This window comes from Mobula birostris, chromosome 6 (assembly GCF_030028105.1).
Source record: "Mobula birostris isolate sMobBir1 chromosome 6, sMobBir1.hap1, whole genome shotgun sequence".
Lineage (NCBI taxonomy): Eukaryota > Metazoa > Chordata > Chondrichthyes > Myliobatiformes > Myliobatidae > Mobula > Mobula birostris.
Window position 1 is genome coordinate 133,249,894 of NC_092375.1, and position 15,545 is coordinate 133,265,438.

The 15,545-nt window shown below is 44.8% G+C and overlaps 1 protein-coding gene across 1 annotated transcript in view; it reads right to left on the reverse strand.

The window, feature by feature from the left end:
- Nucleotides 1-3,132: 3,132 nt before the first annotated feature.
- Nucleotides 3,133-15,545, reverse strand: part of slc19a1 (solute carrier family 19 member 1) — a 48,467-nt gene continuing 36,054 nt past the window's right edge. The window contains exons 5-6 of the mRNA XM_072262396.1: nt 10,057-10,198; nt 3,133-3,336 (exon numbers count right to left, since the gene is read on the reverse strand). Coding sequence (XP_072118497.1) covers nt 3,148-3,336; nt 10,057-10,198 — 331 coding nt within the window. The 3' untranslated portion in view covers nt 3,133-3,147. The remainder of the gene's footprint in view (nt 3,337-10,056; nt 10,199-15,545) is intronic.

Below are 15,545 nucleotides of genomic sequence, written 5' to 3' on the forward strand. Positions count from 1 at the left end.
GGTCCAAAATGTCAAAACATCCCCTTCACAGATGCTGCCTGACCCTCTAAGTTCCTCCAGCATTTATATGTGTTTTGCTGAAGATTTCCAGCTCCGGTAGAATGATATTCATTGACAGTGTTAAAAGTCTTCCTGTCTCAGAGTTTGGAATCCATTCCCAGCACATTAATAGGCAGCTTAAGTTCTGATTCTAATGTAATACTGAGGCACTATGATGGACTACAGTCTTTTGGGTGGCTCCAATCCGACACTAATCTCTCTTTTTAATCACTCATCAGTTTACCCCCACTCCCTACAGTCTGTACTCACCTACACTCTAGGGGCAATTTCCTATGGCTCATTAACCTAGCAACATAAACATCTTTGTGTTGTGAGAGGAAACCCACACAGCAGCAGAGGGATTGGGCAAACACCACTGGAGGTCAGGATTGAACCCACAACTCTAGTGCTGCGAGGTGGGGGTTCTATCAGCTGCACCAACATGCCTGCCCCTAAAGGGAAGAGCCCCAGTGCCTCTGATGATCTGGGCAGGTTCTGATTCTGGGGACGGCTTGGTAGAACTGAGCTGAAGCTGATATTACAGACACCGAGCGGCCAGAAATGTGTGCCCCTGTTCATTGGAGGCTACTAGAACAAGGGGTAGTGTTATTGAGGCACAAAAAAAGCTCCAAAGGGGACGTGTTGAGATGTTTTCACTAGTGGGAGAGTGCTGAATGAGGGATATACTGTAGTTTCAAGACAAGGAGCTGTTCATTTAAAACATAGGTACATTTAAAGTTCTTCTTTCAGACGGAAGTGAATCTGCGGAATTCTTTACCCTAGAGAGTTGTGCTGTCTGGATCATTAGAAGTATATTAAGTGGAAATATATAAACATTCGGGCTGTGGGGAGAGAAGAGAAGCTGAGCCCAGCCTTTTTTTTAAAACTGTGACTTGTGCCGAGTAACAGTTCTGGCTCCCTGGGATTATGTTCTCCTGAGATCCGTCACAAAGAGCAGGAGTGGGAGGGATGCAAGACAAGTAATTATTGGCAATGGCAAAAAGGCAAACCAGATGTTCACTTGTAAAGCTGCTCAGTAACGACTGGGCTCTTGTTTATAACACGTTTCTGTGGCATAAATAGAAAATATGTTAGGAGGCGTTGGCTTGCAAGGCCGCGTGCATGCTGAACAGTGATGCCTTTGCCCTCAGAACGCCTACAGAGGAACCTCAGGACCTCAGCAGGTCACTGCCCTTAATCCACCAACTCCTACACATTAGCCTAGTTCCAGAATAAAATCCACAACACTGATCCTTCCTGCGTGTATATGGCTTGCTCCAGACCGCCTTTGGGTTAAATAGAGAACGTAGTTCATTCCTTTGCTTTTAATCAAAAGACGCTGTCCAGAGCAACTCCACAAACAGCGGTGAGCAGCGCAGAATGTTTTATCTGCATTGTGGGCACATGAAATTTTAAAAAAAAAGAATGCGACTTATGAAAAAGTAAAAACCATTCCGATTGAGGCCTTAGTTTTGTTCTTTCAGGTGTGTACTCTGTCTCAAGCACAAAGTCTTGTCTGCTTGACAAGACTTCTTAAAACAGGCAACTAGGAGAGGTAATGAGTAGATGTGTGTCTCTCAGTCACTTCCACTCATTGGTGGTTATCCTTGAATGAGAGTAGACCTTCCACTGGGCATTTAATCAGTAAGTGATAGCTACAACATATAAAGCCCAAATCAGACAGGTTTACAATGGATACCCACTCTAGAGGAAACAGCAAATGCACAGGCAATGCAATGTGGGTTTCGGTATACGAAAGTATAATTTGCTTTAAGTTCCTTGCTGTTAAAAATAATCCAAATTTCTACCTAGTTGCCTCTATCCCAAACCCACTTGCAACTCTCCACTTCTGACATTCCTGTGTTTTTTTGCTTAATTTACAGTATGCTTGCTGGCATGCTAAACATTCACAGATGAGAGGATTCTGATGGTCTAAAGTGCCGAAGGAAACAAATTCATTTCAAAAGTGCAGGTACAGTATTATGAAATCCTATTCATGAACCAAATCTCCCAGCATCTAACTACAGGCGAAAACAAGATTTTAATAGTAGCTCAGTGGTTATGACTGAAGCATGCTACCCTGCAGTCAACTTGGTCTTCATTCTATCTTGGGCTTGGAAGTGGAATTAATTATCACACTACACAAATCATTTTATTCTACTGGCTTCTCGCCAGCAGGAACACTGTTTGGGAAAATTGGACTGTCTCTACCTTAACAGTACAAAGTACCTCTGAGCTCTGAGGGGTTCTCTGTATGGCCACACATATAAAGCACCTCACAACAGAAGGGTTAAGGAGAACTTAGATCTGACAGATCCACCCAAATTCAACTGGAAATCTACCTCCTCTTTGCCCGTAGGTAGCAGTCCTTGCCATCTAGGGTTGAGGGTGGGGTTGGGAGGGATGGACAGTCAACTCACGAGGTTAACACAAAGATTTCTTGTCCCTGTTAAAGTGCATAGTCCTGAAATTATTGACTTTAATAGTGAAGTGACTGGCCCTGTGTAATCTAATTTCCAGGACTTCACATTGGGAGGCAAGAGCTCATTAAGTTTAAATGAAATCCAACCCATTGCATTCTCTGCCTCCGCCTCACTGCACCTCTGCAGACACGTGGCCTCAGCTGACAAGGAGCCAGTTGAGGTCCAAGTAATGACTTGGTATGCCTAGTGATGATAGGATGAGGGGACAGTTTTTGTGTGCGTGTGTGCGTGAGAGAAAGAGGAGAGCAGAGGCCATAAAACCCAGGCACACTTTCTCTATCAACCTTTCACACAGGGAGATGTTGTCTCACCCCATCCATCTGTGAAAGTCACGGCAATCAGCAGTTGCTTTCAAGGTCACGTTTCGTGTGGGCGCCGTCTCCTGGGATCTTCCTGTGCACACCCGATGTTCAGGTGACGGTCCCGTTCTGCGAATGTGACCAAGCCATCATGTTGTTGTAGACAATTGTGTTCTTTCTCATTTTAAAAAGAAACTCCCACCCAGCCCAAAAATAAAATTCTTGCTTTGTCACCTTCATTATGATATTACCTTAAGGCACATGAGATAAGCCCACCCCTCCCCTTCCCACCCACTGCCACCAACCCGTGATGGCCTTGTTCCTCCTCATGCCTTTGGGGCTGCATCTTGTGCCTGGTCATCAGTCTGATTCGGCTCTGCAGTTGGGCTGTCAGTCGCCTCTGCCTTCTGTGAGCTGTGGGCTTTGTGCTCCCGGTAGTAGGTACCAAAAATATACAGTCCCCTGCCAAGGTAGATGATTGCAAGCAGTGAGAAGTAACCAATGTAAAAGAAGAACTGTGGTGGGGAGAAAGAGAAAGGGAACAAATTAGTAAATTAAATTCAAAAACATGCTGGAAATCTTAACAGAAACAGAAAATGCAAGTCAGGCAGCATCAACTTTTCAGGTCAGAAATACTTCAAAGACTCTTCATCCAAACTGGGAAAGAGAGAGAGAGGAAAATGGTTGTTTCAACTTGCAGAGAACATGGTGGGGAGGGATGGATAGGACACAGAAAAATCAGATCAGTGATGGGGTGAGACCAAGTAGGTTAATGGGGTTGTTAGGTGATGACTATGCTTCTTTATGCTAAGCTGCATGTACATCTAGGCACAGTTCCATCTCATTTTGCACTGCAGCTTTCTGGACTCAGTATCAAAATGTCTAACATTAAAGGCTAGTCACTTTCTCTGTCAGCATTGGAATTGGCCATTTCTAAATTAAGTCACCCACCTGAGACATGGTTCAGTTTTTCTCTAGTACTGCCTGACCTACAGCTTTACAATTAGCTCCACACAGCACAAACAAAGCAGCATAATCGCATCTAAAAATTCATTAACCCACTTCACCTCGTCTCATCTTTACAAATAGTCTGAGTCTTTATTCTTTCCAACAAAGTACATGATCGTACACTTCCCTACACTGTGCTGCTTCTTTGCCTATTCTTCCAACCCAAGTCCTTCTGCAGATTCCCCGCTTCCTCAACATGACCTGCCCCTCCGCCTACCTTTGTATCGTCTGCCAACCTAACGTGAAGTGATCTCAACACAGACCCCTGCGGAATACCACTAGTCATGGGCAGCCAACCAGAAAAGGCTCCCTTTATTCTCACTCTCTGCCTCCTGCCAGTCAGCCAATCTTCCAGCCACACTGGTACCTGTCCTGTATCCCCGTGAGCTTTTATCTTGTTTAGCAGCCCCATGTGCCTCATTGTTAAAGGCTTCTGAAAATCCAAGTAAACAACATCCACTGATTCTCCTGCCTGTTATTTTGTCAAAAAACTCCAACGGATTTGTCAGGCAAGAGCTCTCTTTAAGGAAACCATGCCTATTTTATCAAGTGCCTCCAAATACCTCATCCTTAATAATGGACTCCAACATCTTTCCAACCACTGAATCAGGCTAACTAGACTATAATTTCTTGTCTTTTGCCTCCCTCTCTTCTTAAAAGAAAGGAGTGACATTTGCAATTTCACCTGCACACTGGGTTCCTTAAGGTGGTCTTTGCCGCATGAGGTAGTGGAGATAAGCTCCCACTACCTACTAAATGCTGCCAATGGCATGTGCCTCAAATAGTCTGTGATAACCAAGTTCAGCTCCTGACCTTCATGTGTGGCTTAGGTACTAAGTCCAGTGGAACAATTTCTACTGACAGAGGAAAGAGCAAAGGTGGGTTAGTGGTGTCTAAAAACCAGATGGGGCTCACCAGCCATGGTTGGCAGCTCAACTAGAGGAAGGAAAGCTCTGATCTTAAACCTCTACTGCCTTGTGGCTCTACCCACTCATGGGCAAGGCTTCGGGAGTAAATCCCGAGGACAAATCCGGAGCTGGAACCCCTAAAGCATTCTTACATGGAGTTGAACACTGACTCGCAACTCCTGCGATGCAGCTGGGGCCAAACTGTATCGGTCTCTGCCATTCCTTTGGATTCATCTGCTGCGGGAGATGGAAGCCTGGTGCATGGCAACAGCCACCACACCAACAGTATAGACAATATCCTTGGTCAACGCCAACCAGTAGAGGACCTCATCCACACCAAGGACAACTTACAGCTTCCAGTTAACCTGCATGTCTTTGGGATGTGGGAAGAAACCCAGGTGGACACAGGAAGAACATGCAAACTCTACACAGACAGCACCCAAGGTCAGGATTGAATCCAGGTCTTCAGCTATCTAGTGCTCCGCTGTGTAAAGGGCAGGTTACAAACACAAAGGCAAGCCTGCCCCTCATCGGACAGGGCACTCCACCCATGCTGCTGAACAACTTTAATACAACGTAGCATCCAAAACAGAACAAGAACGTTAGAGTTAAGTTGTAAGGGGCGAGGGCTGAGTGGCCAGAGGTAACACTCACTCACCACTCTGTTTGCTTGTTCCACCTGGGCTGTGGCTCCTGCCCCTTATGGATAAACCAAACAACCGAGGCCCTGTTGCCCCATGAGCACATAATGCCCCATAAAGAACAGGGGAGCTCTCAACTGCCTCCCTCCCCTAACTAATATTTACCCCTCAAGTAATTTGGTCGGCATCACAATTATGTTTGTGGGATCAAGCTGTGCACAGACCACTGGCTTCCACAGCTGATTATTTCAGGGGAATAGTTGAGGCAGTTGGGGTCTCCGGACCAATGCACGCGTGAGCCTGCTTATTCTCCTCCAGTGGTGTAGGGTTCTGGTGCGAACAGGAGGGCTGGATGGATTTGTCACAATCTCCACTTTTGAAAGGCAGTGTGAGTGATAAGTAAATCTAAATCTGTAATCAATGTGCTGTTATTGCATGGAGTGCCTCACAGCAAAAACAAAATCCACTAAATCAGACTGACTTTATCTGTTCTGTTAATGTGTCACTGGTCAATAGAAGTCATGACAAACAAGTAGTTGGCTGGAAAACGTGGAGATCTGAAATCCAGCACTTGGCAGGTTATTGCAAAACCGTGACTTTGGCAACAGGCCTGCTGCATGAAGATATTTAGCTGCGGTTGTTATAATGAATATGAGAATTATCTAACGTCCTGTGTATTCAAGACCACACTAAACCACTAGCAACTGGGAATGGTTCAGTTTAGGCCAGCTTTAAATTAACTTAGAAATGTTACTATTATAACAAGTCAATTCTTCCATTTCTTGTCTTCTCAAGAAAACAATATTTAAAAATAACATGTTTCTCAACAGGTTGGCTTGTAAATCCCCCCCACCAACACCCCTTTACAGGTGCGAACACTCTCTCCACCAGGACCTGGCTACACCAACATGATCCTCACATCAATCCAGCTGGGTCTGTCAGGAACGGGTCAGGTCAGGCTGGATGTATGGGCTTAGGTCAGACTTAAATAGTGTGGCTCACAGGCTTGGATCAGGTTTTAATAATATACCCAACAAGCCCTCAAGCTGAAAGTCAGTTGAGAACCTAAGAAACAGGAACAAGTAATTCAGCCCCTCAAAACTGCTCTGCCATCCCATAAGATCTCGACTGATGTGAAAATTTACTCCTGCGCCATGTTCCTATCTGTTCTCCATTCCGTTGATACACCATTAATATAAAGCTCTTTTGTGGCTTTGAGTGGGCTCAGCTCAGTCTCAGGAGCTCCCTGGAATATGGACATCCATTCGTAAGGCCCCAAAGGAAGAAATCCCTCTTCATTTCAACCCTGCACCAACCCAGTACCCAGAGAACAGTGGCACAGTGGGTAAAGCCATTACCACATAGGGGCAAAGTTTTGGGCACAAACTGGATCTCAGGTGCTGTCTCTGTGGAGTTTGCACACTCTCCCTATTGCTGTGTGAGTTTCTCTGGGTGCTCTGGTTTCCTCCCACCTTCCAAAGATGTGTGGGTCGGCAGTTGGTTTACTGCATGTAGGTGGGCGCTAGAATCTGCGGGTGGGGGAGGGGGAGGAGTCGATGGTAATGTGACAAGGAGGTTACAGAGCAGAGAAAATTAATGTGAGGGGATGGGATTATTCTGCAAGGTGGCATGTTGGATTGTACTGGACAAAATCTCAGGTCCCGTTCAGTTCTTAAATTTAAGTCCTCTGATTTATCAATTCTGCTTTTAACAAAGCACAATATTTACTTGTAAACCCAAGAGATTCTGCAGATGCAGGAAACCTTGAGCAACACACACACACACACACACACACACACACACAATGTTGGAGAAACACAGCATGTCAGACAGCATCTATGGAGGGGAATAAAAAGTCAAAGTTCAAGGCCCTTCATCAGAACTGCCCCAAAATGTTGACTGCTTATTCCCCTCCATATTTTCCTGCAATGTTTTCAGTAACAAATCCAAGAAGCCCATGTACATTGGTGAACTCTCTGTTAAAGGTGAGTGCTTCCTCCACTGAGGGAATATTCGTAACCACTCTGCTACAAACACTGAGTGATCCCCCCTCAACCACAAGACTCCTGAACCAGGGGTGGATAACTTCACTCAGCATTGAACTAACTTTGCCTTGAACTTTAAACTTGGAGTTCAGCTGCAGATTCATAGCTCAACTCAAACAAACTAAGCATTTGCTCATTTTATTATTTATTGTCAGGCTGGGTTGTCCGCCTCGAGGGCTCGTGTTTATATATTTGATTAATCTCACCAAGATCCAAGCCCAAGGGTTAATAATGCTTGGTATTGTCAAGCTCACGTTTCAACAAAGCACTGACACAACATGTCTCCACAACACTGCTACTGACCCAAGGCATTTCACAGAATTATTATCAAGCTGAATTTCACCACTTCAGCTGCATAAGCACCAGCAAGGGCACATGACTGAAAGCTTGTTCAAGGACAGAGGTTTCACATGAGCAGCTGGACTGCAGCTCAGGTCATCCGTCTTTCATCCGTGTTCCTTGGTTTACTATTCCCTCTCACTGGGAAGAAACTATTTCATTATTACTGCATCAAAGACCTCCAGGTGGCATAGCTGGTAGAGCCGCTGCCTCGTTGTGCCGGAGACACAGGTTCAATCCTGACCTCGGGTGCTGTCTGTACCTTCTCCGGGTGTTCTGGCGTTCTCCCATATCCTAAAGTTTCGACTTGGCCGTAGATGTATGTGAATTGGCCCTAGTGTGTAGCTGAGTGGTAGAATGCATGGAGAACAGATCAGAATGTGAGAAGGTGAGATTAGTGTTCATGGGCGTTTGATGACTGCTGTGGACTTGGTGGACCAAAGGGCATGTTTCTGTGCTGTGGACTCTAACTTTTCCTTGCCATCTGGGTTATCCAATGCAGAATAGCCACTGCATCTCTGAGTCACAGAGTCTGTTTTATCCTTGTATACAATAGACTCGAGCTTTTTTCCCTGATGGTTGCAGTTTGAATCTCTCCAAAGTTTTGGCTGTGGGACAGGAGAACAAGTAAACACCTCTCCTCCCTCTGCAGTGGGAGAGGAGCTGCCAGAACAAGTGGGAACTTCGGAGAAGGGGTGGGATTTAAACAAGGCCTCACTAGGAGCTGCTTGAAAGGTATCGCAGAGCTCAGAGCTGGGCAACTGAAGCAACATCTACAGAGTTCCCTCAAGCTCAGCCAGTGATGGGCCAGTTTCCCACTTCCATGACAACTAGGAAGCGTGTCAAAGGATACAGGGAGAAGGCAAGAGAATGGGGCTGAGAGGGATAACAAATCAGCCATGATGGAATGGCAGAGCAAACTCAATGAGTTTAATTCTCCTCCTATGTCTAATGGTCTTATAGTGGTAAAGGTGAAGAGGGCTGGTCTTTGCAGATTCTTCCAAGGTTTTCACTAATAATGGGGATTTTATGCATTTTGTCCATTTCTCTCTATAGACACCGGCGACTCATTGAGCTCTACATTGAGTTCTTCTTGTTGCTGCAGATTCCGGCTTTTGCAGTCTCCTCCGTGTTCTTGCTCAAACTTTTATTAAAAACAGGAAACGGGCCACGTGGCCAACATGTGACCAACCAATCCCTGTGACCGACTCTGGCTCTGCATCTCTCCTCTCCCACAACAGGGTGTGGAGAGGGACTTGTTTACTCTTCACACAGATCGCTTGTCCTCCCCCCCACCCCATTGCCAAAGCTCTGGAGCAAGTCAAGATGCAGTACCAGAAAAAGAGCTTGTGTCTGTCCTACATAAAGAGAAAAAGCCCCATATGACCCTGGGATGTCTGAATGTAGTCTCTCACATATTGAAACTTCACTGCAGAGGCCAAGCTCTGCACAGGGAGATCCAACAATCTTTGCCTGGAAAGAAGTATATAGCTTGACAAGTATTAAGTGGGACACTCCCTCACTCTTCCTAGAGGCATTACATGCATAGGGACCGTTGGAGAGAGTCCTGATGGTAATGACTCATCCAAAAGCAGCAATTACAGGGTGTAGTGCACCGTACAACTTGTGCCCCAGGATCAAGGGTGTAGGAAAAAAGTCAGGGACTTGTTTACAGACAGAGCAGGAGAAATATCTTTAAAAAGATTGGGTGGTGACATGACAGGCCATTCAGCCCTCTGTAGCCTGCCATCTTTTTGAAAGGACAGCTTAATTGGGTATAGATATATCATCCCTCACACATCTTCCAAGTTCTCTTTCGATCATTACCACCAAAACCTCTCCCAAGGTAGAATGGCTTAAATCAGCCTCTCCTGGTTGCTGAAAGTCAAAATACCGCAGATGCCGGAAATCAGAAAATGCTAGAAACACTCAGCAGGCCAGACAGCATCCAAGGAGAGAGAAATAAGCGTTTACACTGAAACCTATATTTTAATGCCTTTCCTTCTTACCAGCAGCAAATTTTTCACTGTGTATGCTATTAAAATACTTCATGGGTTTGAACTTTTCAAATAAGTTCTCCCTTAGCCTGGAAGGACAATTCCAACATTCCCACATGAACTTACCCCCTCACTTATCTCTGCACGTCCACTCCATGGACCTACCCATGGAGGTGCCCAGGGCGACAATGGTCATTTTGAGGCCTTGGCAGTGGATGACAGTGCATCTCTCTCCCTATCCCCAGACCGGGGAATTACAAACAAAAGCTCAATCAACGTGCCAGGCCTGAAACATACCTGGTCGTGGACGTGCAGTCCCAGTCCACGCTTGTCAGCGATGATTAAGGTGATGATGGTTTTTAATATGGTGGCGAGAAACGTGTTGATTCCAAACACCAGAGCACAGAGCTCCTTGCTCAATGATGCAGCGATCTGAAAACTAATGACCAGAAGACAGTTGTCAGGCCAATTGAACTCACAGGCACTGCAAGGACACCTCTTAATAAGTTACTCATTAGTCTGAGGATAGTTATACAGCATTGAAATAGGTTCTTCAGCTCACCGAGTTCATGTTGACCCATGCAGCCAAACTTTGGACAGGCCATACCCTGGGTAAGCCCTTGCTCAGAGAAAGACTGTGGTTAAGCTAGAGAGAGTGCAGAAAAGAATCACGAGAATGCTGCCAAGACTGGAGTTGTAAGGAATAACTGAATAGACTGGGCCTGTTTTCCCTGGAGCACAGGAAGTTGAGGAGTGACTTTGTCGACATTTATAAAAGGGGCAATCATTAGGGTACATGGTCACGGTCTTTTCCCAGGGTAGGGGAGTGTAAAACTAGAAGGCATAGAGTTTAAGGTGAGGGGAACTGTTTTTCCTCACGATGAACATATAGAATGAGCCACCAGAAGAACAGGTAGAGGCAAGAACAATTACAACACGTAAAAAGGCATAGGGACAGTTAAATGGTGAGGAAACGTTTAGAGGAACATGGCAAACACAAGCAAATGGAATTAGTTTAGATGGACAATTCAGTCAGCATAGATGAGTTGGGCTGAAGGGTCACTTTGATGCTGTATGAATCTATGAAATCTACCTCCATGTTTCTTCATGTCCTAGGTCACTCATCCATCTGATGAATCACAGAGCAATACCATTTCCTACGTAATCTACTCTCCCCATATTTCCACCAACTTTATCACCTACCTACTCACTAGGGGAAATTTATAGTCACAAATGTAGTTACCACCAACACACACACACACACACATTGGGATCCCGGAAGAAACCAGAGCACATGGGGGGAACCCAGGCAAGATATATAAAGCCCACACAGACAACAGAGATCAGGGTTGGACTTGGGTCGCAAGTCCTGAGGCAGCATCTCTACCCTCTGTTCCACTCTGCCACCCTAAAGAAATTCCCTTGCTCATTCCACAAGTCTGAAGCCATGCGAGTGCCACGGCTACAAGAGTTGCCCAGATACTCAAAGCCCTGTGACGAGAGACTTGTCTCCTGACTCTCCTAAATCTTAGCACCATTTACTGGCAAAGGCAAACCAAACAGAGATCAGCTGAACGTGTGCAGCTCCAACAATGCCAAGAATTGGAACTGGTTTATTCTTGTCAGGGTACCAAGATATAGTGAAAAGCTTGTTTTGCATACTGTTCTTACAGATCAGATCTTTACTCTGTGCATTGAAGTAGAACAAAATAAACCAGTAACAATGCTGAATAAATTGCAACAGTTTCAGAGAAAGTGCAGTGCAGGTAAACAATAAGGTAGATTGTGAGGTCAAGAATCCAATTTATCGTACTAGGGAAGTATTAGGAGTCTTGTAACGGGGCAGAAGTTGTCCTTGAGCTTGGTGATATACACTCAGGCTTTTGTACCTCCTGTACAATGGGAGAGAGGGAAACCTCAACACCTCCGGGGATAAAGTGTCACATCCCAGGCAGCAGCCCAAATATTCATTCCCTGAACAATAGAACAAAGAACATGGGCAGACCAGCACAGAAACAGGCCCTTCAGCCCACAATATTGTGCTGAACAAATTAAATGATCTACTACATTTATTCTCCTAGGTTACTCTGACAGCTCATTGCAGTCTTTGACATTGACATTTAGCCATTGGCATTGGCTAAAGGATGCATGTCTCTGGGAGCTGAACGTCCAAGGATACATGGTGTATCGAAAGGATAGGAAGGTAGGCGGAGGGGGAGGCGTGGCTTTATTGGTAGGAAATGATATTAAATCATTATAGAGAGATGATATAGGATAGGAAGGTACAGAATCTTTATGGGTTGAGCTAAGAAATCGGAGGGGTAAAAGGACCCTGATGGTAGTTATTTACAGGCCTCCAAACAACTGCAGGGATGTGAACTACAAATTACAACTCGAAATAGAAAAGGCTTGTCAGAAGGGCAGTGTTATGATAATTGTGGGGAATTTTAACACGCGAGTGGATTGGGAAAATCAGGTCGGCACTGGATCTCAAGAGAGAGAATTTGTAGAATGTCTGCGAGATGGCTTTTTAGAACAGCTTGTTGTTGAGCCCATTAGGGGATCGGCTGTACTGGATTGGGTATTCTGTAATGAACCGGAGGTGATTAGAGAGATTGAGGTGAAGGAACCTTTAGGAGGCAATGATCATAACATGATTGAGTTCACTGTGAAATTTGAAAAAGAGAAACCGAAATCTGATGTGTCAGTATTTTAATGGAAATTACAGTGGCATGAGAGAGGAACTGGCTAAAGTTGACTGGAAAGGGACAATGGCTGGAAAGACAGCAGAGCAGCAGTGGCTGGAGTTTATGCGAGAAGTGAGGAAGATGCAAGACAGGTATATTCCAAAAAAGAAGAAATTTTTGAATGGAAAAAGGATGCAACCGTGGTTGACAAGAGAAGTCAAAGCCAAAGTTAAAGCAAAGGAGAGGGCATACAAGGAAGCAAAAATTAGTGGGAAGACAGAGGATTGGGAAGTTTTTAAAACCTTACAAAAGGAAACTAAGAAGGTCATTAAGAGGGAAAAGATTAACTATGAAAGGAAGCTAGCAAATAATATCAAAGAGGATACTAAAAGCTTTTTCAAGTATATAACGAGTAAAAGACAGGTGAGAGTAGATATAGGACCGATAGAAAATGATGCTGGAGAAATTGTAATGGGAGGTAAGGAGATGGCAGAGGAACTGAATGAGTATTTTGCATCAGTCTTCACTGAGGAAGGCATCAGCAGTATACCGGACACTCAAGGATGGCAGGGAAGAGAAGCCTGCGCAGTCACAATTATGACAGAGAAAGTACTCAGGAAGCTGAATAGTCTAAGGGTAGATAAATCTCCCAGACCAGATGGAATGCACCCGCGTGTTCTGAAGGAAGTAGTTGTGGAGATTGCGGAGGTATTAGCGATAACCTTTCAAAAGTCGATAGATTCTGGCATGGTTCCGGAGGACTGGAAGATTGCAAATGAAACTCCGCTATTTAAGAAGGGGGCAAGGAAGCAAAAAGGAAATTATAGACCTGTTAGCTTGACATCGGTGATTGGAAAGTTGTTGGAGTCGATTGTCAAGGATGAGGTTACAGAGTACCTGGAGGCATATGACAAGATAGGCAGAACTCAGCATGGTTTCCTTAAAGGAAAATCCTGCCTGACAAACCTATTACAATTTTTTGAGGAAATTACCAGTAGGCTAGACAAGGGAGATGCAGTGGATGTGGTATATTTGGATTTTCAGAAGGCTTTTGACAAGGTGCCACACATGAGGCTACTTAACAAGATAAGAGCCCATGGAATTACGGGAAAGTTACATACGTGGATAGAGCATTGGCTGATTGGCAGGAAACAGAGAGTGGGAATAAAGGGATCCTATTCTGGTTGGCTGCTGGTTACCAGTGGTGTTCCACGGGGGTCTGTATTGGGGCCGCTTCTTTTTACATTGTACATCAACGATTTGGATTATGGAATAGATGGCTTTGTGGCTAAGTTTGCTGACGATACGAAGATAGGTGGAGGGGCTGGTAGTGCTGAGGAAATGGAGAGTCTGCAGAGAGACTTGGATAGATTGGAAGAATGGGCAGAGAAGTGGCAAATGAAGTACAATGTTGGAAAGTGTATGGTTATGCACTTTGGCAGAATAAATAAATGGGCAGACTATTATTTAAATGGGGAAAGAATTCAAAGTTCTGAGATGCAACGGGACTTGGGAGTCCTTGTACAGGATACCCATAAAGTTAACCTCCAGGTTGAGTCAGTAGTGAAGAAGGCGAATGCAATGTTGGCATTCATTTCTAGAGGAATAGAGTATAGGAGCAGGGATATGATGTTGGAGGCTCTATAAGGCGCTGGTGAGACCTCACTTGGAGTATTGTGGGCAGTTTTGGTCTCCTTATTTAAGAAAGGATGTGCTGACGTTGGAGAGGGTACAGAGAAGATTCACTAGAATGATTCCGGGAAAGAGAGGGTTAACATATGAGGAACGTTTATCTGCTCTTGGACTGTACTCCTTGGAGTTTAGAAGAATGAGGGGAGACCTCATAGAAACACTTAGAAAGTTGAAAGGCATGGACAGAGTGGATGTGGCAAAATTGTTTCCCATGATGGGGGAGTCTAGTACGAGAGGGCATGACTTAAGGATTGAAGGGCACCCATTCAGAACAGAAATGCGAAGAAATTTTTTTAGTCAGAGGGTGGTGAATCTATGGAATATGTTGCCACGCGCAGCAGTGGAGGCCAAGTTATTGGGTGTATTTAAGGCAGAGATTGATAGGTATCTGAGTAGCCAGGGCATCAAAGGTTATGGTGAGAAGGTGGGGGAGTGGGACTAAATGGGAGAATGGATCAGCTCATGATAAAATGGCGGAGCAGACTCGATGGGCCGAATGGCTGACTTCTGCTCCTTTGTTTATGGTCTTATGACCAATCAAAGGGACATTGGAGCACCGCCACCACCCGCAGGTTTCCCTCCTAGCTGCACACCTCTCTGACTTGGAAGTCAATCAATGGTCCATCTGCTTCAATGAATGCAAGCCTTGGGAATCCCTGAAACATAGGGGGAGGGGGCATCTTTACCAAAAGGACTGCAGTGTTTTAAAGAGACAGCTGGCCTATGCCTCTTGAAGGGTATAAATAGACGGCAATAAACTTTGATGCCCTTGCTTGTTGTGCTCACGTCCCACAAATTGTCAGCAAGAGTCCTAAATCAGAACAGATAGCAAGACCTTAGCAAAGAGTCAAATCTAGCACCTGGTAGAAGGAGTAAAGGGCAAGTTGATGAGAAATTAATTCACCCACAGGGAGGTAGGGCAGTATCAACACTAATTTTCTTCACATTCAAAAATGATATGGTTATGCACACAGTGTATTATGATCTCATGGTTTGGCTAGATATTTCATCGTTATTCCACATGTACACAATGCTCTACTTTTTATGGTGCAAGTTTTTATAGTCACCGTTGTAATGTACACAATGGCCAAGTTCACAAAAACAGTAGTACTATATTGAATAGATAATGTCTTTGCGATGCTAGTTCCGTGGAAAATAATCAGCTGAGAGAATGGAAAAATAAGTGACACCCCAGCTCCTCTGTAGCATATTGGTAAGAAACGATCTGTCAGAATCACAGAAAAATCTAATGGTGGGATCTTCCTGTGAATATATTGGCTGCCAAAATTCCACCATAAAGATTAGATAGAGTAGATCGGGAGTATCTGTTTCCCAGGGTAGAAATGTTGAATACCAGAGGGTATGCTTTGAAGGTGAGAAGAGGTAGGTTCAAAAGAGATGCGAGGG